At 41.9% G+C, this 23159-nt stretch overlaps 1 protein-coding gene across 1 annotated transcript in view; it reads left to right on the top strand.

Annotated features, from left to right (window-relative positions):
* The window catches only part of LOC135484023 (uncharacterized), a 265997-nt gene that overhangs the window by 1170 nt on the left and 241668 nt on the right, over window positions 1-23159 (top strand). The window contains exons 2-5 of the mRNA XM_064765054.1: window positions 4297-5624; window positions 6189-6283; window positions 8076-8240; window positions 9768-9893. Of these exons, the coding sequence (XP_064621124.1) occupies window positions 4371-5624; window positions 6189-6283; window positions 8076-8240; window positions 9768-9893 (1640 nt within the window). The 5' untranslated portion in view covers window positions 4297-4370. The remainder of the gene's footprint in view (window positions 1-4296; window positions 5625-6188; window positions 6284-8075; window positions 8241-9767; window positions 9894-23159) is intronic.

The raw sequence follows: 23159 nt of genomic DNA, 5'->3' as shown, positions 1-23159 counted from the left end.
CTTTAATTATTACAAACTTCCTGGTATTGTTGCAATAAAGTTATAACCTCATTCACTCTGCATTCCTAACTTCGTTTCTCATCCTGCATTCATCATCATTACATCAGCAGTTTTCTAACAGATTCCTGCATCTAGGCTACAAGAAGATAACCCAACGAGACTCACTGGAAGCGTTGGGCCAATTTTTATGATTCAACATAATAGTTCAGTGGAAGAAGCGGGCCTTCAGGCCAAAACACTTTTTTTTACCTCCCTTGTCTTTAATTCCTTGAAGCCGAGTTACCATGGGCCACCCCATGTGCTTTACTAGCACAAAGTGTCATTTGGGACAACGTATCCAAGCATGAAGCGCCGCAGGCGTAGCGAGCTGGTTCGAACGCCTCAAGTGGGATCTTTATCTCCCTTTTATAATCGAACACCAACAATTCTACACACTGCTATTCCGTTAACGGAGACTAAGGAATCTGAGGGTCAGAATCTGAAATATAGCCCTTACTTTCCGGTCACTAACCAAATATTTTTTTGACAACTGCAGCCTATATACCATAACAAACCGGTGTCGGTGGCATTTCCTCTAGCTCTGGCGAATCAATACTTGGCCCCATCCCCATTAACTTCATACTTGGCCCCATCCCTCCTGTCAGTGTCGTTGGTGTTGGTGGTTTCAGACACTTTGATTTTACTTTTACTCCTTTCGGGTTGCCAGTGGTTGCACTAATACCTCGAGAATTTCAGAATTTCAGCTGCCGTTGATGTCGGCGATGATGCCTATGATACACGTTCTTGCCTGATACTCAGAAGCATTGGCTTTTTCTGTCAGTGACCGCGCAGTCAGTCAGGTGATCATACATAATACCTCCGATTACCTCCGAGTATCTCCAAATTTCAGCTGTCGTTGGTGTCATTGGCGATGATGCCTGTGATGATACACGATCTCGCCCGATACTCAGAAGCATTGGCTTTTTCTGTCAGTGACCGTGTAGTTAGTCAGGTTGCCAATGGTTACCTCCGAGTATCTCCGATCACCTCCGAGTGACGGGGGTATATTCTGAACTCACTCCCAAGTGAGAGTGAGACACAGTCACAGTATGTCCTTCGTCTCATCTTACCCAGTTGTGTTCCACTCTGCTGTGGACGTGGTTCTCCTTCCCACGTGCCAAGAACCACGTCTATAGTCTTTGATGTTGGCTCTGTATACTGCCAACTTCTGAAGAACAAGAAGTTCTTGTTCTTCCTTTTTTCCTTGCTTGGTGGGTCTGGGGTTAGGTCCTCCCTAATGGCCCCAACTAGAAGTAAAAAGATGGGTACAAGAACAGCTCATGGAATAGGCCCTTTGCGAGATACACTGGTACCACCTATGGTCGGCAAAACGAACTAACTTTACAATAGGTTTTTACAGTCAATGATGCCAGACAATGCCTCTCGAGCCATTGTCTCTCAACTTTTACTATGAAGTCCTATAGTAAAGATCTAGGTGGTACAGGCGTATCTGGCAAAGGACCTAGTGCCAAATTTATCCTGCACCGACGTTCACCTTTTAATGTTGACAACTTTTGCTACCAAGTAGGGCAAACGTGGCAAATGGTGGTGCGCTAAAAAAATCAAGACTTAGTGTTACAGTATTATCCCTGTAGACCTACTTTTCATGGTGACAATGCCCAAATTTTGAATTGACAGTCCTTCCATCTTTACCAAAATAGTACAGTAAATTGGAAATACTGACCATGATAGTCTGTGACCATTCATCCATTCACCGCTGTCTTTTGTTGCCCCAAATGAGCACAATGTCCCCAGGACATTTCAATTTTGCACAGGAGCAGATTAACAACTGAACACAGGCACATGTTGAATAAAAAAGGTCCATTTGAGCCTCAAATCTCAAGAAAGTAAAAAGTACATGCAGTCCAGAGTCTTATTTAACTATAACAGTGCCCTAGAAGATTTAGACAAGAGGGATCCCCCCCTCTGGCTATGAGTTTGATGTCAGATTGTGACAGTAAAATCACCGATGCTTTGGCTGAAGTGAGGTCAATACATGTCAGATGAGATGAATTGTCACTTATGGCATTAAAAATTGCATTCCTGTAAAAAACCTGATTTTCTTTTTAAAAAAAACAAAGAGATTTTTGGTGTAAATTCAAAGGGTATAGAGGTTTAAATTCAGCAGCAGTTCCAAAGACAGCTAGAATGCTGTGCTGTGACAACTTTTCAGCTGCTCTCCTAACTACATGTACCTTTTTGGCTCACCATAGGTGTAGGGGAGTCTATACAATGCCGCAGTGTCCCTTGTCCGATCTTATTCTTTATTTGGCCACCAGGGGGCTTAAAGTGGAAACCTAAAAAGTGTGATATCTCTCTTACAGGTGACTCGTTTTTGATAACATTTTGATGGTAGGTTCTCCTAGCTAGGATACATCACATATCATACAGGTTTTTGATTTGACCTAATTTGCCAGGTCACAGAGGTCTAATGGTATAAATTGACTGTCTGAGTTCCTTAACTGCTGAAGCTATGAACTTGAAATTTGGTACACATGACTCCCTATGTCATCTAACCTCTGATAGCAAAATTCGGTCCGATCTGATTCTGGACTTTGCCACCAGGGGGCCAAAAATTAAAAAAGGTAGAAAGTGCAATATCTGGCTTATTAGTTGTGTTGTTTTCGATGATATTTTTATGGTAGGTATTCCGAGCAAGAAAAGCCCTACCAAGCAAGAGAGTACCTATCAAGAGAGTGCCCAACCAAGAGAGTCAGGACAGTTGAACTGGTGGAACTGGTAGAAGTGTGATAGATCACATATCCTATGGGATTTTGATTTGACCTACTTTTCAAGGTCAAAGAGGTCGAATTGATAAAATTTGCCGTTTTAGTGTAACAATGGCACGTTTCTTAACTGCTAAAGCTGACAACTTGAAACTTGGTACACATGACCCTCTAGGTCAGATAACATCTGACGACAATTTCGGTCCAATATGATTCTCGATTTTGCCAGCAGGGGGCCAAAACTGGAGGTAAAGAGTGTAATATCTCTTTTATTAGTGATTTGTTTTCAATAATATTTTTGTGGTAGGTACTCCTAGCAAGGATACATCACATGTCATACCATTTTTTATTTCACATAGATGTAAGGTAAAATGGGGTAATTGTTGCCCCTTTTTCACCTATAACTTTGGTTACGCAAGAGATTTCCAGCCAGATTCACTAAAACTGGCCTGCATCTTGCAGTGGGACTTGTTCCAATTTTATAGCCTGCACTTTAGGACACTTAATCTAAAACAATACCTCTAAGAGACAATACAAGACTCGTGGTCAGGGGCATTAAAAGCTGTGGTTTCAGGTCTGGGTCAGGTGTCAACCCCAACTATAGCTGGCATTAATGGTAATGCAATATACCATGAGAAATGCTGCTATCTATTCAATGGTGTGGCTTAGTTTAACTAGAGACACCAGTAACTTTGAAAATAATAACATTATTTCCAAATAATGGGAGAGAAACTAGTATGAAACCTCTATGTGTCATTGCTGGTACATGAAGGGTTAACATTGTATCTAAATCGGATATATTTATGATCAAATAATATTCTTCAGGTATAAGAATAAAGAAACCTAGCATCTTCATGATTTATGACAGGATATATTGAGCTTTTTATAGGGGCTACCAATACACCCCAAAACCAACAGGCTACAAATACTGCTAGGGTACATTGGTCAGAATAGTGCTGAAAAATTTAATTTTGATAATAACATCAAATGCCGCATACAACATTCTCTACACTCAATACTGATCACCTGAACCAAGTTTCAAACAGATATCGATGCTCTGTAAGTGTGGAAAATTCATACGTGCAAAAAGTTCGATTCCAACTTTTTTGTGCATGTGTCTGATTTGTTTACTTCTCATAGCCAAAGCTCTTACATAACATGTTGAATAATTTAAAACTATAAGTTGTGATACTCAAGAGTCACCTCTTTCATATCCATGCTTGCCTTGGCTGAATAATTCAGGAATATGAATCAAAATCATTGCCAGGGGCTACACTTAGGCCAGGTCTACAAATACCCCATTTTACCTTACTGTGTAGCATGTTTCTTAACCAGCATGAATTCCTAACCACCAAATTTACGGTGAGCACAATGGCCCCTTGCCTTTTCATTTACTTCATTGGATCCACTCTTTGTTCCAGTTTAGTTTTCTTTTGTTCCCATACGTGGATGATGCGGACATTGCACACTCCTATGCCTTAACTGTGCCTAAAATACATGTTCATGGCTTCTCATTTCCTTTCTGTTGCAGCTTCAATAAAAGGCCCAAAGACAAATTCTGTGAAGGCAGACTCTAATTGGAGCAAAATTGTTGACGAAAAAGGCATGGATGATATAATGCCAGGTAGTGTACTTGAAAATGAAAGTGTAACAGTGGATCCAGACTCTCATTTGAGCAAAATTGTTGACGAAAAAGTCATGGATGATATAATGCCAGGTAGTGTACTTGAAAATGAAAGTGTAACAGTGGATCCAGACTCTCATTGGAGCAAAATTGTTGATGAAAAAGGCATGGATGATATAATGCCAGGTAGTGTAATTGAAAATGAAAGTGTAACAGCGGATCCAGACTCTCATTGGAGCAAAATTGTTGACGAAAAAGGCATGGATGATATAATGCCAGGTAGTGTAATTGAAAATGAAAGTGTAACAGCGGATCCAGACTCTCATTGGAGCAAAATTGTTGACGAAAAAGGCCTGGATGATATAATGCCAGGTAGCGTAATTGAAAATGAAAATGTAATGGTGGATCCAGACTCTCATTGGAGCAAAATTGTTGACGAAAAGGGCATGGATGATATAATGCCAGGTAGTGTAATTGAAAATGAAAGTGTAACAGAGAAAGTGACTATTGAATTGCCCAACCAAGACACTCAGGACAGTGGAACTGGTGGAAGCGTGACAAATTCCTGTGAATCCTTAGGAGATTTGCGAAGAGGTAGTAACTCAAGTTTTAGAGAGGTATTTGATGCAAATAGTGTCAGTAATCAAATGCCAACACCATTGTATTTGTCACCATCTCGTACAGAGGATTTAAACCATTGGGGTGAAAATGGTAATGTGTCCTCAAGTATTGAGAACTTGAGTGATGATCTTGTGATAACAAGCCCTCGCAATGTGTCGGATTGGGAAGATCTTGTTCCAATGGTTGTGTCAGCTCATAATAAGAAGAAGAGCGACCAAACACGATTAGAGAATGAGTGTAGAAGTGCTCACAGACAGGAAGGATCTGTGGACAATGTGAATGGTCAACCAGCTGCTATTCAGGTGGGAAGTTTCTTGGGTTCTTCTCTTGGCAATTCTGGGACTAGAGAATTTGTATCTGGCTCTATAAACAGCGATGATGGACTGCGAGTTATTGTGCCGGAGAAGGGAAACTCTAAGAGTCACAGATTCGAGAATAGGGTTGAACCGTTTGTATGTGGAGATGATGGTGATGATGTTCAGGATAAAAAGCCTGTGAAGCAGGAACGATTGAATGTGTTGAACAGTACTTTTGGCCGCAGATCTTCTTTAGAAAGTGTTGGGACATTAGGATTGCTCATGCCAGTTATTCCACTTGTGCCAGAGGTCCGAGAGGTAAAGCCACATTTTTCTATTTCTGCATCATTACCAGCCAGTAATGGCAGTACCTTTCTATGCCCCCAGCAATCTTGAATTTGTTTTTTATAGATTTAAGAGAAAGTTTGTTTCATTTCAATTTTTCAATTTTTTCTGTGTGTTTTTTGAATTCTACTACGGTTGGTAATTACCATCATGACAGAACACAGACTTTTCATCATGCCAAAGAAAAATGACCGGTTGGGGATATTCCAGGTTTTGCATTGCTCTTGTCTTCTTTATTAAGACCCCATTTTTGTTTTGAAAGATCCAGCAATCTATTCATATACTACTGTATACATGTACACCGTACATGTTATTGTTAATACAAGCCCTTACCATTGATCCTAGTATCTAGAAATGCCAAAAACATGAACACAAGCTTGATAAATGAAAAATACCATGCACTCATTTCTGGGTTCGCAATTATCCAAAACCATAATGTGGAAATTTTATTCTGATGCCGACTTATGTTGAAAGCATAAACCCCAAGACAGAAAATATATTGTAACCTTGATATAAAAAGTGTTATTTTCATTTCAGGCGGACACTCTGTCAGATAGATTCAAGATTCTTCAGGATGATAAGTGTGATCTGATCTTAGCAGCTGCTCACATTGATGATGCTCTCAAGGGCAGGTGAGTGAGGCACAGTACATGGCCTCATTTTGGTGGGGTCATAACTGCCTTGTTGGCTCACCGTTAGGGGAGTCTATACGATAGCCCTGTGTCCGTCGTCGTCGTCGTCCGTCGTCGTCCGTATCCTGTGTGGCACGTTTCTTAACCGCTTGTGCTATGAACTTGAAACTTTGTACACATGACCCCCTAGGTCAGAGGTACACTGACACTGAATTTCGGTCCGGTCTGGTTCATGACCAGGGGGCTAAAACTTAAAACATAAAAAGTGTGATATGTCTCTTATTAATAATTCGTTTTCAATAAAATTTTTATGGTAGGTACTCCTAGCAAGGATACATCACATATCGTACGGGTTTTTGATTTGACCTACTTTTCAAGGTCACAGAGGTCAAATGGTGTAAATTGGCCGTTAGGATGTAACGATGGCACGTTTCTAAACTGCAATGACTATTGATCCCAAATTTGGTACACATTTACCCCTTAATCTGGTGATCTCAGGGACCGAAGTTTGGTCCAATATGATTCACCACTTGACCACCAGGGGGCAAAATCCAAAAACCTTAAAAATGTGATTATTCCTTAACTTCTTGCCTGATTGCCACCAATTCGATATCATGGGTACATCTAACCACCATACAGTATATGTCACACAGGTTTTTAATTTGACCTTCTTGTCAAGGTCACAGAGGTCAAATGGTGTAAATTGGCCGTCAGGCCGTAACTTTGGCACGTTTCTTAGCTGCAATGACTATTGATCACAAATTAGGTACACATGTACCCCTTGGTCAGGTGATCTTAGGTACCGAAGTTTGGTGCGATTTGATGTGCCGTTTGGCCTCCAGGGAGGGGGCCAAATCCTAAATTCTTCAAAATGCCATTATTCCTAGTAATTACTTGCCCGATTGGCACCAATTTTATATCATAGGTACATCTAATTCTAACAACCATTGAATGTGTCACCCGGGTCTTCTTTGATTTGACCTACTTTTCAAGGTCACAGAGGTCGAATGTACTGTAAATTGGCCATTTTGGGGAAATTGTAATTGCTTGGACCTACATCAAACCTAACACTACATGACACAATACCATGCTCTTTATCCATCTTTCCTCCACATGAGGTGAGCACAATGGCCCTGGCCATTTCATTGTTTTTGAGTAGGAGGTTAATGTGCCATCCCATGACTTAACCTCCCAGAATGTTTTAATCATTTATGGCTCACTTGTCATCATGTCTTGTCCATCATTGTCTGGTGTCTGCAAGTACATGTATGTCAGCAGTGGTGGCACATTTGCTCGCCATTAAAAAGATTAAGTCTAGAAAGTTGAAACTCTAAGTCAAGTGTGGATTGACTTGACGTACCAAAAATCATCTTAATTCGACCTACTTTCTGGGATCTTGGCGGCCATCTTCGAAAACCTTATTTTGTCAATATGCCTGGGCTGAGTTGTTCAAAACAACGTTATAGCTTTAACGGAGTCGTTAAGTCTTAACATGAAAATTTTAATGGGAAGAGATAACATCCTTGAGGAAACGTAACCGTTAGGGATAACTTGACTTTTGTACTTTTGAACAACCGGGCCCCATGGCGCAGCAAAATCAATAATTCTCTAATTTGTTTCATTTTTTTGTTAAAAAACCCTCGTTGCATCTCATTTGATAAAAAGTCATGATTACTGATTGAAACATTTCAGCTGTATTTTAAAAAAAATCATATTCATCCTTGTTGTGAAATTTACTAGTTATACAACATATTAAGAAATCGGATAAATAACCGTATTCTCCATTTGTCAGGGGTACCTATGGTAAAGCCAGGAGTATCTTCAAACCGAAAGCCGTGCAGCGAGTGTTCAGGATAATAGAGAGTAGATGGTATCGCTGGTTAATGTTCCTCGCTATCATCACTCACAGCATTTTGGTCCTTTTTGAGCCAACACAGATTCACATCCTTCCTGGACAGTAAGTAGCAGTCTCTCTTCGATATTGACATTTGGGAGGACATGTTTATTGGGTTGAATTTCAGGGAAATATCAGCAGGTAAATCTGTAAACATTGTCATGAAATGACTGCATCACGAAATATCAACTCTAATTTTCTCAAGTTTTGTTACATAGCTGTATAGCATAGCCGTAATATACAACCATAACCAATTACCAAATGACTGAAAGAGATGTACACAACACCCTTTAATTTTTGGCTCACCTGTGAGCCTTTACCATCACGCAGTGTCCGTTGTCGTCCGTCGTCGTAAGACATGGGTGGCACGTTTTGTAACCACTCAAGCTTTTGAACTCTAACTTGGTACACATGTACCCCTAGGTGACCGCTACTCAGAGACCGAATCGCGGCCTCATATGAAACACGGTTTTGCCACCAGGGGGCCAGAGGTAAAAAATGGAAAAATTGTGTTTTCTCCCTTATTACGGGTCTGAAAAATTTGAAAAAAAATATGTTAGGTACTTCTACCAATGGGACATCACATATCCTCCGGGTTTTTTATTTGACCTACTTTTGAAGGTCACAGAGGTCAAAGTTTGTCGGCAGCAACGCCGTTAGTCGGTGGTGGCACGTTTCGTAACCACTTTAGCCAGAGATCTCAAACTTAGTACAAATGTACCCCTGGGTGACCCCTACTCAGAGACCCAATCTTGGCGTAATACAATTCATGGTTTGGCCAATAGGAAGCCAAACGTTAAAAGTGAAAATATGCGATTACTTGCCTAATACTGGTCCGAAAAATCTGCACTTCTTGCAGTGTTACATCATATATCCTTTGCGTTTTTTTTACCTACTTTTCAAGGTCACAAGGTCACGGTCGTCCAGGCGCACTGCCGTTAGACAACAGTGGCGCGTTTTGTAACCGCTGAAGCTATTGAACTCTCACTTGGTACACATGTACCCCTGGGTGATCGCTACTCAGAGGCCAAATTGCGGTCTCACATGATTCACGGTTTGGCCACCAGAGGGCCGAAGGTCATAAATGAAAATATGTGGACCATACAGGGGTCATTGACAATTGCTGTTCTCACCATAAAATGATATATACAGCTTTACCAATGTCAGAATCACTGACCCCATAGCCTTCCCTTTGACACAGGTGAGCACATGGTCCCTGGACCATTTCATTTTAATTATTGTACGAATATAAAGTAGGGCATGAAATTAGTCTGGGTTAAGATCCAGATGAATGCTTTACTGCTAGCAACAATTTTGGGACAGTGATTGATCAGTATTCTGAGATTTTTAGAGCATTTAACTCGCTACAAAAATTGATTTAGAGATGTTGTTCGAGCTAAGTTGTTACTGCTTTAGACCATGTCACAGTTCATTGTTTATGCCGGCGACCAAAACTGGATTCTAATATGCACAATGTAAAAATAATCATTTCATTTGATTTCATTGATTGATTCTTTCAAGGTTCAAGATGCTTCATGTATTAGATTTGGTTAATTGCAAACTAAAAACTCTTTTGTTGTTTGTTTTCAGGATGCATCCTGCTGTGATCACATTAGAGGTTGTCTGTGTTGTCATATACATTGCTGATATTGTGCTCAATCTCACCTTTTATACATGGCCCAGATTCTGGAAAAAAGAGGAAAACTTGTTCTTGCGGTGTGTATAGACTTTCATTATGATGCATTCCAGACCTGTTTGCATATTTATACTCTCCTAGACTTTTTCCTATTTTCACATTCGTAACATCGGAAAAATCAGAAAATATCTAACTCCAAATACCACCAGGTTATATGTCCAGGCTCTTGTAATATCTCGCCTGGATTTCTGTAATTCCCTTTTCCTTGGTTGTCCCAATTCAACAATTATACCCCTACAGAAGGTACAAAATTCTGCCGCTCGCCTAATTACCAAGATCAAGAAACGATCTTCCATTTCCCCAGTACTCAGGTCTCTACATTGGCTTCCTGTGCAACAGCGCATCAAGTACAAGGTTCTCCTTCTTACTTACAAGTGTCTTCACCAACTTGCTCCCCAATACCTTTCAGAACTTCTCTCCGTTCATACCGTTTCTCGAACTCTGCGGTCTTCATCGGCCGTTCTTCTGTCTATCCCAAAGGCCAATGTCATGTCAGTCAGTGGTAGAGCATTTTCAATTGGAGCCCCTCAGCTGTGGAACAAACTTCCTTCAACTGTTAGGAACTGCAGCTCTCTGTTATCTTTCAAGGGACAACTTAAACATTTGCTTTTTAAAGAGGCCTATCAAGCGCTTTGAGCGGCCAGTTAATGGTTGGATACTGCGCTATATAAGACTCGTATTATTATTGTTATTATAGATGGAGAGCCATGATTCATAGCCATCAGCTCCCTAATCTCCTGGAATATCTAAGAACCGCCCTGTATTCAACATGTGGGGCCTTATATTGGTGTAGTCCATCGGCCTACTAAGCTACTGTACATATTAAACATGAAAATAGAGAAGATAACACCTTTTTCATGAACATGACATTGATCATTTCATGGTAGCAATATTGTTTGTCTCGAACATCGAACACATCTGTAGGAGATTATTTTCGCCTCAAAAGATTTTGAACCCATAAAAATGGACTTCTGACCAATTTATTTAAGACTTTCAAAGAAATCAAGTCACTTGCATGCACCAGTGTAGCTTATAGCCTACCTGTACTTATAGAAGCCCACATTTGTTTCAAAATGGACAAGATAGTCTATTCTTTTACAAGCTGATGATGTCATTGAGAATAGGCTAATAAACTTAAAATGACCACCATTTTTATGAGTGTCTGCAGTCCTTGTTTCCACATAGCATTGAAAAGCAAATCGACAATTTTTCGGAGAAACACTTGAATTTTTATAGTATGATTGTCCTGTCATGTGTGTTGAGACAAGTAATGTCCAATCTTGCCTAGTTTCATAGTTTTGGATAGTTGATGTGTGGCAAAAGTTGGATATTTTGTGACTAATCTTTTTCCTCCACAGCAAATGATGCATTTTCTGTCATGCCTGTGCAGATTTCCTGTACAAATATTGCAATCAATTGCTGACAACAATTGATAATTTATGTTGTCCTTGACAGGTTAGGCCCAGTACATCCTGAAAATAGAGTGGACAATTCTTGGTTTCACACTTGTGGCATTCCATTGTTTATGTATATTATCAAGAATTGTTAAAGGCAAGTCTTTATCAATTCTTGATGTAATATATCCCAACAGCCACATCTGCACCAAATTAGGCAGAGATACCGAAATATGAATGCATTTTCTGAGCGCTGAAATCAGCAGCTTGGGCATGTGATGCTACCCAAGGCGTTGGCCTTGAACTGGAATGTACAGGCCAATTTTGGGTAATAATATTTAAAAGCGCATTGAACAACTGAACTGTTGAAAAGGAATCTAGGTAATAAAGGTACAGGAAAAAAGGTACAGGAAAAAAAGGGACGGAAATAAAGGTACAGGAAATAAAAGTACAGGAAATAAAAGTACCGGAAATAAAGGTATCGGAAAAAAGGTACTGGAAAAAAGGTACACAAAATGGCATAAATAGGTAAAAAAGGTACACAATTTTTGTTTTTGAATATTATTTGATTTCTCTCTTTTTCTATTCATAACTTTGAATTTATTTGTTGCGTAGGCATTGCATAGGCCTTAGATCAAATTTCCAGTACACCGTTATGGTTTTCTGTTTTGGCGAAGTGCCATTTCCTCATGTGCTATAGTAATTGTAAACAAACGGACGCCATTTTAATAGAGGCTCATGGGAGTCATATGAAAAATAAATATTATAAAATTAATAAAACTACACGAGATCACGGCCTTGCCTCGCACTAGGTTTTCTTTCTCATTCTGCTAGGGCCCTGCAGGGAGCACACGGCCTTTTCGTTCTTCCCGGGTTTCCTGTGTTTTTATTTGTTTTATTCGTCCTGGTTGGAATCCTGTGCCATGTTATACTGTTTGGAGGCGGTTCGTTGAAGGAAGTTGAAGTTTGAAGGTCCTGGTAGGATTATTCCGATAATTTCTCCTTTTAATTCCAAAAATTGACTGGGAGTCGGTAGGGCGTCGTCCGTGCACTTAAATTGAGCACTTAAACGTGCACTTAAAATGAGCCGCCATTTTGTTTGTGAGCTCATGTTTTGATTACGTTTCCAAACCTGTGTATTGACATAATCGCTTTATATGGGATTTCTCCCTTGTGTATGTGCAAAATTGTGCTACACGCTAGCTCATGCATTCGTATAGTATTATACCTATTCTGGCCGGTTTCGTAGGCTTGTAGGTTTTGTCTTCGCGTTTGTTGTGGACAGATTTTATATCGTTGACATTTCATGCACTGTTCTAGTTTTCCAGTTAGTTGGGTAATTTTACTATTTAGGTCATATATGCTTAGGCCTGGACTAATAATTATAGTCCTTCGTGATGGTGTGTTAGAATGTCCTGTGGTTACATATGTCATCGTTGGATGGGTCTTGATGCTCGGTTCTAGTCGTTGTTTCCGGGTTGAACGGAAGGGCCACCATTCTTTAAGCACCTAAATTGTAGGCGTGTTATATAAATTTGGTTGTTTTCTAGTTTACAGAACTAGGCGTTAATCGGTGACGTCATGTTCTAAATAGTGCATTCAAGCACTTCTAGCATTCTTCGTAGTAGACATTCGGTTCGGCCATTGTGGTTGAATTTGTAGTTGAATTTATTCGACTACTAGCAAATAGCATTTGTGTCTACATTACTCGATAGCCGGAATTATAATTGGCATTCCGCTGTCGTACATCTCCTTCATTTACACGCCGCCAGTTTAGGTTTACGTCCGTGATAGTATTTTAATAAACTGACATTGGGTCAAAATGGGTTCGCCCATCCACATCATCTAACATTTAGTAAGAACCAAAGTTCTAGTTGTATCACCTTGTTACTTATATTGCCTATGACAAAAACGAAAAAAGATTTAATTGATTCCTTGTTTAAAATTCGACTTATTAGTCAGAGCAGTATAGCTCATCCATGTATTGTTAATATTCAACATTATATATCAAACCACCATGTATTGTTCATATTCAACATTATATATCAAACTATAGTCGACATACGTATATGTGCATTATTGTACAAAACTATAAACATATCCATCATCAAAAATATACTTAGCCCGCTTGTTGGTCAAGCGCGGGGTTTGAGAGGAACCCAGAACCTCTTCTAGATATTGCGCCGCCCACAGGCTAGCAACAGGGTGTGTAGCCAAGGGCGTGATGACATAGTCTCCAGGGCAGCTGATTGGTACTGGTATCAACAACCGTGAAGAGTGCTGCCATTGGAATTAGAAACAACAGCCATAACCAGGTGGGTCCAGTGTTTGTTCGAATTCTACCGTCCCTGTTGTTTATTGGTATCCGAACCTTCGTCTAAACATCTTGGTCTCTCCGACCGGATACCACAACTTGTAAACCCACCTTTTGTTGAGTCGTAAATTGAATTCGTGATGGCTGCACTTAGAAGAAATACTCGTACGAAGAAACCACCCGCACATTTAGGAGACTATGTCTGGGATCAGCCAGAAGATCCAGAAGAGGCTTTGAAGTTGCTTGACCAGGAGTTTGGGGCTATAGATTTAGAAATAGACAGCCTCAAGGTAGAAGTTAAAAATCTCGTTAAGAAGCAAGGAAGTCGATCTAAAATTAGAGTACGACTTATAACAATATTTGAGAAATATGGTCAACTCGAAAATGTTGGCAAACAGATGATGCTGCACTTGTCGCCTGAAAGTGAGAAGCTGAAGATTATCGGTTACTGTAAGTGTTTGAAGGTATCTCTTGCAGAACTTGATGACTCCGCTTCTATTTATCTGGACGCAAGAGATAAGACCGATGCTCCTTCGGACGTTGTTGAAGCTGATGCCAAGAAGATTGGAGGAAAAGCAGATGTTGCAGTTCATTGGTCTCGAGAGCTGGAAGACATAGGAGATCGTTCCAATTCGACATCGAGTGGTGAATCTAGAGATAGCAGTCACAAAACTTCCAGCAGCCAACGTAGAAAGCCTGAAGTAGATGATTGGGTTGACCAGACGGTCGCTACTTCTAGACCGGGGACAAGTTAAGACTGCCAGTGCCAGAGCCAGTTATGCTAGACTTCAAGCAAAGAAGAACGCATGATCGTATCAGCTTATCCTCTTCATCTTCAAGATCTCAGAGATCACGAGAAGGGGCTATCAAGTCAGAAATTGCTACTCTGTGAGTGAAGCAGGAAAAGGAGACGTTCGCCAAAGAGATGAAGATAAAGGAAGCTGAACACCAGTTAACCATCAAGAAGATGGAAGATGAAGCGGCGAGATCAGCTTTAGAAGCAGCTCTGTTAGATGATGAGGGTGAGATGCCACACCAGTTGTCAACCGTCACCAGACACCTGAGTAATCGACCACGCCCAGACAGAAGAATGAAGACGCCTCAACAGAAGAAAGTGTCGACATCTGGAAGTCCTTTTGGTCTGCCCACGCAGTTCTCACTTTCCCCTGAGAAGTTATCTCACACGTTTGAAGAAAATAAAGATCTTCGTCAACTTTTCCAGGGAATTGCAAAACCTCAGTTGCCGAAGTTTGATGGGAAGCATGAGAAGTACCATGACTGGAGAGCTCAGTTCGACATTTTTGTACATCAGCAGTTTGTTCCAGTTCGTTATAAGATGGTGATCCTGAAGTCTTGTTTGAATGGTCATCCTGCACAGACGGTTGAACAGCTGGGCTACACCGACTCACAGTACCAAATGGCTTTGTTCAAGTCAGAACAACGATATGGGGGAGACAAGCGGCTTCTTCAACAACAGATGGACAATATCATCTCGTCACCAGCTGTAGATGATCATGATACGAGAGGTTTAGAAGATTTGTCCAACAAGTTATGTGACATCGTGGCGAAGTTTGCAGACCTTGGCCGAACACAAGAACTCGTCGGATGCTCGTCGTTGTACACAGTTGTTCAGCAGAAAGTACCGGATAAGCTACTAGTCCGGTATCTTGACCAGCGGGAAGAAGATGACGGTTTGGAATGTTTCGTTGAATGGCTCCACAGACAAGTATGCCTACGTATTGAAGCTGCCGAACTGACACATCGAAGGAAGCCAATCCAGACTAACTCCAGGAAGTCAAACCGTGGGAGCAGCAGTAGGAGTAATGCCGTGGTCTCCAAAGGTATCAAGTGGGGAAAATATACTGATGCCACCAACACTCAAGCAGAAGCTATGACTTCAGCAGAGTCATCTACTACCTCCAGGCTGAAATGTCCAATGTGCCAAAGATCTCACAGATTGGTGGACTGCAAGGAGTGGCGCCAGAGCCGAGTGAACCAGAGATGGGAAGTGGCCAAGAGGGAAAAGTTATGGTATAGATGTCTGAGAGATAATCATCTTGGCAGTACCTGCAAATCCGAGCGAAATTGTGAAATCGACAACTGTGGGAAGACACATCACTGAGATTTGCATTACAAGAAGAAGTCCGAAACGCCAGACACCAATTCCACAGCCAGAGGCGACTCAAACCGTCAATCGAGTAACAAGAGCGGATGTTCCGCCTTTGGGGTGACACCAGATGGCAAGGTGAAAGTCACCAGAGTAGATTGCGATTGATTCCAGTCAGAATTGCAAAGCCGAATGGAAGTTGGTCCTCATCAACGCGTTTTTAGACGATGGCTCTGACTGTTCATATTTGCGACAAGAGATAGCTGATGCTTTGGGATTGAACTCTACTGCAGCGAATCTGTCCATTTCAACGTTAGTAGGAAACACGCGAGTTACCAGCAACATCGTCACCTTTGAGTTGGAGAATGTTAGCAGCGATCTGAAGCGAACCATGGGCGCACGAACTTTAGAAGATATGTGTCATGATCTACCCATACCTGACTGGCGGAAAAGGAAGAATGGTTGGAAGCATCTTGAAGACATTGAGTTTCCACAGAGTCCGGGAAGGAAGACAGTAGATTTACTGATTGGATCCGATCATCCAGAGCTTACGTTGTCGCTAGAAGAGCGTATCGGGGCACCAGGGGAGCCGGTGGCAAGAAGGACTCCACTGGGCTGGACTTGTACGGGAACGCTGAGTGGGAATGGAGAAGTTGTATGTGCCAATACTTGGTTCATGTATGGAAGCACACCCGACGATCAGCTTGATCCTCAGATCAGAATGTTGTGGAATATGGATGTGGTCATGGAAAGGCCAGGGGAGGAGTTCACCCCAGAGAAGAGGATAGTTCTCAAGAAAACTGAAGAATCTTTATGCTACATCAAGGACCGATATCAAGTCGCGATACCATGGAAAGAGTCTATTCCAGCATTACAAGATAACCGAGCAGTTGCTACGCGTCGCCTGAGGAGCCTGGAGTATCTACTTGCTTAGAAGCCAGAAGCAGCGGAGAAGTACACTGTCGCTTTTAAAGCCAACATCGAAAAAGGTTACATACAGAAGATATCTACCGATGAAGCTACATCCCTTCCGGGATGGTATCTCCCACATTTTGCAGTTTTTAAAGAGGAGAAAGTGACAACGAAGGTGCGGATTGTGTACGACGCCGCAGCTACATACCAGGGAACATCTCTGAATGAAGAGATGTTAGGAGGGCCTAAACTTCAAAAAGATATCATAGACATCATCATCAGATTCCGATCCAAGCCTGTAGCGTTAGTGGGAGATATCAAATAAATGTTTAGCCAGGTGGTTATTGCCCCTCAAGACAGGAAATATCATAGATTACTGTGGAGAGATCTTGATCCTACCAGGCCGATAGAGACATTTGAAGCGGTGCGATTGGTCTTTGGCAACAAGGCATCACTATTCCTGGCACAGTACGTCATGAGAAATCAGGCCATCAAGTTGAAAGAAAAATATCCAGTAGCCTCAGAGTCCATTCTAGACAGTACGTACATGGATGATGTTCTTGTCAGCTTCGAGGATGACAACACCACTATCCAGACTTTCAAGGATGTCCAAGTTGTTCTACGGGCAGCCGGTTTTAAAATCAGAAAATGGTGTTCAAACAGTAAGGAGGTAATTGTGTGTATACCAGAGGAAGACAGAGCTTCTGGACTGCAGATTGAAGATGCTGAGTTGCCTAGTATCAAAGCCCTTGGGATGTGGTGGAATGCTGAAGAAGACGAGTTTCTATTTGTCGTGAAACTAGACCGAGAGGTGACTACCAAGAGACAGTTGTTGAGTATCCTAGCCACCACCTTTGATCCGTTCAATATCTTGGAACCCCTACTGATCCGCGGAAAGATACTGCTCCAAGAGACTTGGTTAGCAGGCATGGGGTCGGATGACTCATTTTGCACGAAGCTGCAGGAAGCAGTAGATGTATGGCTTCGACAGTTAAAGAGCGCAGAAAGTATCAGACTCCAGAGATGTTTCAGGAATCGAGGAATCAATGAGCTAACCCAGATGTCAGTACACACCTTCGTAGATGCCTCAAAGTTAGCTTATGCAGCGGTCTGTTATGTGAGATTTCTCTACCATGATGGTGCAGTGGAAACCAACTTCGTCATAGCCAAGGCTAGAGTTACACCTCTTCCAACAATAAGCATTCCAAGACTCGAACTTATGGCGGCGGTTTTGGGAGTCCGGTTGGCCTTGGTCGTTGCTTACACCTTAGGAGTTCCAGTTGAAGATCACACTTTCTGGACAGATAGCACAGATGTATTGCACTGGATCAGAGGACAGACTCGAAAATACAAGCCCTTTGTAGCAAATCGGATATCCGAGATTCAAGAGAAGACTACTCTGGCCCAGTGGAGACATATTCCTGGGAAGCTGAATCCTGCTGATGACGCAACGCGGGGATTGGATGTCAGCCAGTTGAGAGGAGGAAGTAGATGGCTAAAAGGTCCAGAGTTTTTAGCCCAACCTGAAGATAGTTGGCCCGAGACAAAACTTTATAAGAAGACGTTGACTGTCGAGGCAATGACAGAGACCTTTGGAAAAGGGGAGTTAGGTGATGATTTCGCCAAAAGAGCTGCCAGCACTCAGAGTCAAGAGATAAAGTCAATGTCTTTTGATGTTATCAAGCACTCATCCTGGACGAGAGCAGTGAGGACACTTGCGTGGTTGCTGAGAGTAAAATTGATCGCTGAGAAGAAACCAGTTCATCGAACATTGGAGTTGGCAGAGATTGAGAAAGCGGAACGATGGATCCTGCTGAGGACTCAACAAGAATCTTTTGAAGACACGTTAGTAGCTCTGAAGGAATCAGCTAAGCCTCTTCGTACTTCCTTACGAGGTCTCAACCCATTTATAGACGATGATGGTTTAATGAGAGTAGGCGGACGACTTCAGAAGTCTGACCTTCTGTACGAGGGGAAACACCCCATCATCCTTTCCAGGAAACATCATGTGACTCGTTTAGTGGTGAGGAAGTACCACTGCGGTGGAAGACACGTACGTGGCACGAACGGAGTTTTAGCAGATATTGTGACAAAGTTTTGGATTGTCCGTGGACGTGAAGAAGTCGAGTCGTATGAGAACTCCTGCGTATGCAAAATGATGAAGAAGAAAATTAACCAACAACTTATGGCACCAGTTCCTAGAGAGCGAGCTACAGTACCTATTCGAGCCTTTTGTCACTGCGGCTTGGACTACGGTGGACCATATCTAGTCAAGTTAACTCGAAATGTCAGGGACAAGCGTTTCCTGTGCTTGTTCACGTGCCTAGCTTCAAGAGCGGTGCATTTGGAAGTGGCGCATTCATTGGATACGGCCAGCTTCCTTAACGCCTTCTTCTGAATGGTCACTCGACGAGGACTACCTTCAAGTATAGTTTCAGACAATGGCACTAACTTTGTTGGTGGCGAGCGAGAACTGACTACCCTACTAGCAAAGATGGATCATCCTAAGATAGAAGATAAGATGACTACCCTGGGGATTGATTGGAAGTTTAATCCACCTTATGCTTCGCATCATGGCGGCATTTTTGAGAGCATGATCAAGTCAGCCAAGCGGGCTATTCGAGCTATCTTGAGAGAGGCCAGTTTGAAGGATGACGAGCTTCTTACGGCAGTGGTAGAGGTGGAAGGTTTACTAAACTCAAGACCTTTGACCTACGTCAGTTCGGACCCGAAAGACTGCGAAGTATTGACACCCAACCATTTCCTGATTGGTTTAGCCGGAGGACAGTTGGCATCTCGCGTGGTGGATGAAGTAGCCTACAATGTAAGGAACCGTTGGAGATATGTTCAGGAGTTGGTACGTCAGATTTGGACTCGATGGCAGAAGGAGTACCTCCATCTGCAGCAGAGATCAAAATGGAAAGACAAAGTTGACAACCTTAAGCCGGGAGACGTTGTGTTGTTACAAGACCAAGACAACCCTCGAGGAAGGTGGCCGTTGGCGATAGTTGAAGAGGTGATGCCTGGACGAGATGACTTGGTCCGAACTGTCAGGGTCAGAGCAGGTGGTAAGAGTTATGTGAGACCGATCACCAGATTGTGTAACCTGGAGTTGCAGTGAGTGCCCGGATAGAGAGAAGTCTTCCGGCCACTGGGGAGGATGTTTTGGCGAAGTGCCATTTCCTCATGTGCAATAGTAATTGTAAACAAACGGACACCATTTTAATAGAGGCTCATGGGAGTCATATGAAAAATAAATATTATAAAATTAATAAAACTACGCGAGATCACGGCCTCGCACTAGGTTTTCTTTCTCATTCTGGTAGGGCCCTGCAGGGAGCACATGGCCTTTTAGTTCTTCCCGGGTTTCCTGTGTTTTTATTTGTATTATTCGTCCTGGTTGGAATCCTGTGCCATGTTATACTGTTTGGAGGCGGTTCGTTGAAGGAAGTTGAAGTTTGAAGGTCCTGGTAGGATTATTCCGATAATTTCTCCTTTCAATTCCAAAAATTGACTGGGAGTCGGTAGGGCGTAGTCTTCGTCACTCCCCTTTGTAATGTCGTAATGACGTGCACTTAAATTGAGCCGCCATTTTGTTTGTGAGCTCATGTTTTGATTACGTTTCCAAACCTGTGTATTGACATAATCGCTTTATATGGGACTTCTCCCTTGTGTATGTGCAAAATTGTGCTACACGCTAGCTCATGCATTCGTATAGTATTATACCTATTCTGGCCGGTTTCGTAGGCCTGTAGGTTTTGTCTTCGCGTTTGTTGTGGACAGATTTTATATCGTTGACGTTTCATGCACTGTTCTGGTTTTCCAGTTAGTTGGGTAATCTTACAATTTAGGTCATATATGCTTAGGCCTGGACTAATAATTATAGTCCTTCGTGATGGTGTGTTAGAATGTCCTGTGGTTACATATGTCATCGTTGGATGGGTCTTGATGCTCGGTTCTAGTCGTTGTTTCCGGGTTGAACGGAAGGGCCACCATTCTTTAAGCACCTAAATTGTAGGCGTGTTATATAAATTTGGTTGTTTTCTAGTTTAAAGAACTAGGCGTTAATCAGTGACGTCATGTTCTAAATAGTGCATTCAAGCACTTCTAGCATTCTTCGTAGTAGACATTCGGTTCGGCCATTGTGGTTGAATTTTTTGGGTTTGAGAGGAACCCAGAACCTCTTCAAGATATATTGCGCCGCCAACGGGCTAGCAACAGGGTGTGAAGCCAAGGGCGTGATGACATAGTCTCCAGGGCAGCTGATTGGTACTGGTATCAACAACCGTGAAGGGTGCTGCCATTGGAATTAGAAACAACAGCCATAACCAGGTGGGTCCAGTGTTTGTTCGAATTCTACCGTCCCTGTTGTTTATTGGTATCCGAACCTTCGTCAAAACATTTTCAATAGTGCAAACACGGCTGTCAAGATCATGATGATTGTAAAGATTCTAGGATAATTCCCTCTGCAAAAGGGTTAACTGATAAATGTACCAGTGTTCAAGTTAAATTGCAATTAATCAATTAACCCTTTCACTGCCGGAGGCGCACTTCTGCGACAATCAATATTATTCCCTTTACTGCCGGAGGCGCACTTCTGCGACAATTATCCATACACTATAAAACCATTGAAATTTCGTTATTGAGCGTGGTTAGCTTAAAGTTTGATAGATGGCGCGGTAGTATAGATGGTTCAGCAAAACATGGCGGAGGGTTTTATATTTCGATGTTTGGAAGTTTATCGAGTAATTTGAAGCCAAAATGACCAAGAAGAAACTGACTGTGTCTGAGGTCCTTGATGAGCTGGATAAAGTGAACGATTCGGACTCTGGTGAGGAGTTCGTCGATGATGATGATTTAGATCCTGACTTTGATGTAAATGATGAACAAATTAGCGATAATGAGAGTGTGTATATTGTGTTTTGCCAATTACATAGTTTTTTCAAAAAAATTGTCGTCCTCATTATAAATTCAAGATGGCGGTATGCAAATTAGGGCAAATTATGGTCCCATTTTGAAGATTAGGCAACACTGAACAACTTTTATATACATTGTTTTGCTCTATCTCCAGAGGCTTTCTCTCTACAGGGTGGAGAAATATCCATACTCAAAATCATTTTAAAACAAAGAAACCTACCGGCAGGTGAGGTAGCTAAAAATTAGAAGCTACCGGCAGTGAAAGGGTTAACATTCATTATAGAGCTGGACCCAATTAACAATATGCCTGGCCAATTAGGTCTTAACAGACAAATTATTAGATTTAAGACCAAACACAAGCTATTTAGGGAAATTGGCGAGAATCTTAATGTGAAATGCCAGGTAGAATGCCAGGTGCGCGCCCCCCCCCCCCATTCCCAAGATCCTGGATCCGCCCCTGATAAGAATACGACACGAGTATTTCAAAATTTAAAAAAACGTGAATGTAGTTATTACCAAAAAAAACGTCAGCTCCCCTGTTGGGCAACTTCTTCCATGAATTTTCCTCAAATTCATTCCGTAACAAAATTGTCCGCAAACTATTTTAAGGCACCACCTTAGTCACCGAAGAAGAAAAATGGGCAAGAAAAGATTAAGACATAGGTCGAGTATGAACCAGTTGAAGAGAATAATATTCTAAAAAAAATTGTGTACTTTTTTACCTACTTATGCCATTTTATGTACCTTTTTTTGGTACCTTTATTTCCAGTACTTTTATTTCCTGTACCTTTATTTCCGTACCTTTTTTCCTGTACCTTTTTTTCCTGTACCTTTTTTACCGTATACCGTTGAAAAGTGGGTTATATACATGTAAGTGTGGCAGTTGTTATTTATTTATTATCATGTTTGCAATACTAAATCCTCCACAGCCCAAATCAAAAACAATGTATATTAAACATCGAAACCAATCATTGCACTACCAAATTGTTTTAGACTATTACATCGATATTTTCACAAACGGAACCCATAGAACATGCAAAATTCAAACAATTACCTGTCTTAATTATGCCCCCGCTAAAGTGGGGGCATTATGTTCTTAGGTGGTTTCCGGCCGCCGCCGCGTCCGCCGCCGCCGCCGCACTGAATTCCAGACTATAACTCAAGAACCCCTTGCTCGGCTGACTTGAAATTTTTAGGGGGTGTAGGCCTAGTGTGTCAAAGGGTCCCTATTGTTTTTGGCGCGTTCCAAAATCCAATATGGCCGCCAGCCGCCATCTTAGATTTTCGCATTCCGCTTGTTTACTAGAGAACAAGAGGTCCAACAGTCTTCAAACTTTTGTGGTGTAATGGTCTATGGTAGGGGAGGTTCCCTATCGATTTTGGGCTCGACCCGAAATCAAAGATGGCCGCCAGCCACCATCTTAGATTTTCGCATTCCCCTCGTTAACTGGAGAACCGGAGGTCCAACAGTCTTCAAACTTTTGTGGCGTAATGGTCTATGGTAGGGGAGGTTCCCTATCGATTTTGGGCCTGACCCGAAATCAAAGATGGCTGCCAGCCACCATCTTAGATTTTCGCATTCCGCTCGTTAACTGGAGAACCGGAGGTCCAACAGTCTTCAAACTTTTGTGGCGTAATGGTC

The sequence above is a fragment of the Lineus longissimus genome, chromosome 3, assembly GCF_910592395.1.
Source record: "Lineus longissimus chromosome 3, tnLinLong1.2, whole genome shotgun sequence".
In the NCBI taxonomy this organism is placed as follows: domain Eukaryota; kingdom Metazoa; phylum Nemertea; class Pilidiophora; order Heteronemertea; family Lineidae; genus Lineus; species Lineus longissimus.
Note: the sequence above shows the minus strand (reverse complement) of the source record. Positions and strands in the feature narration are given on the sequence as shown.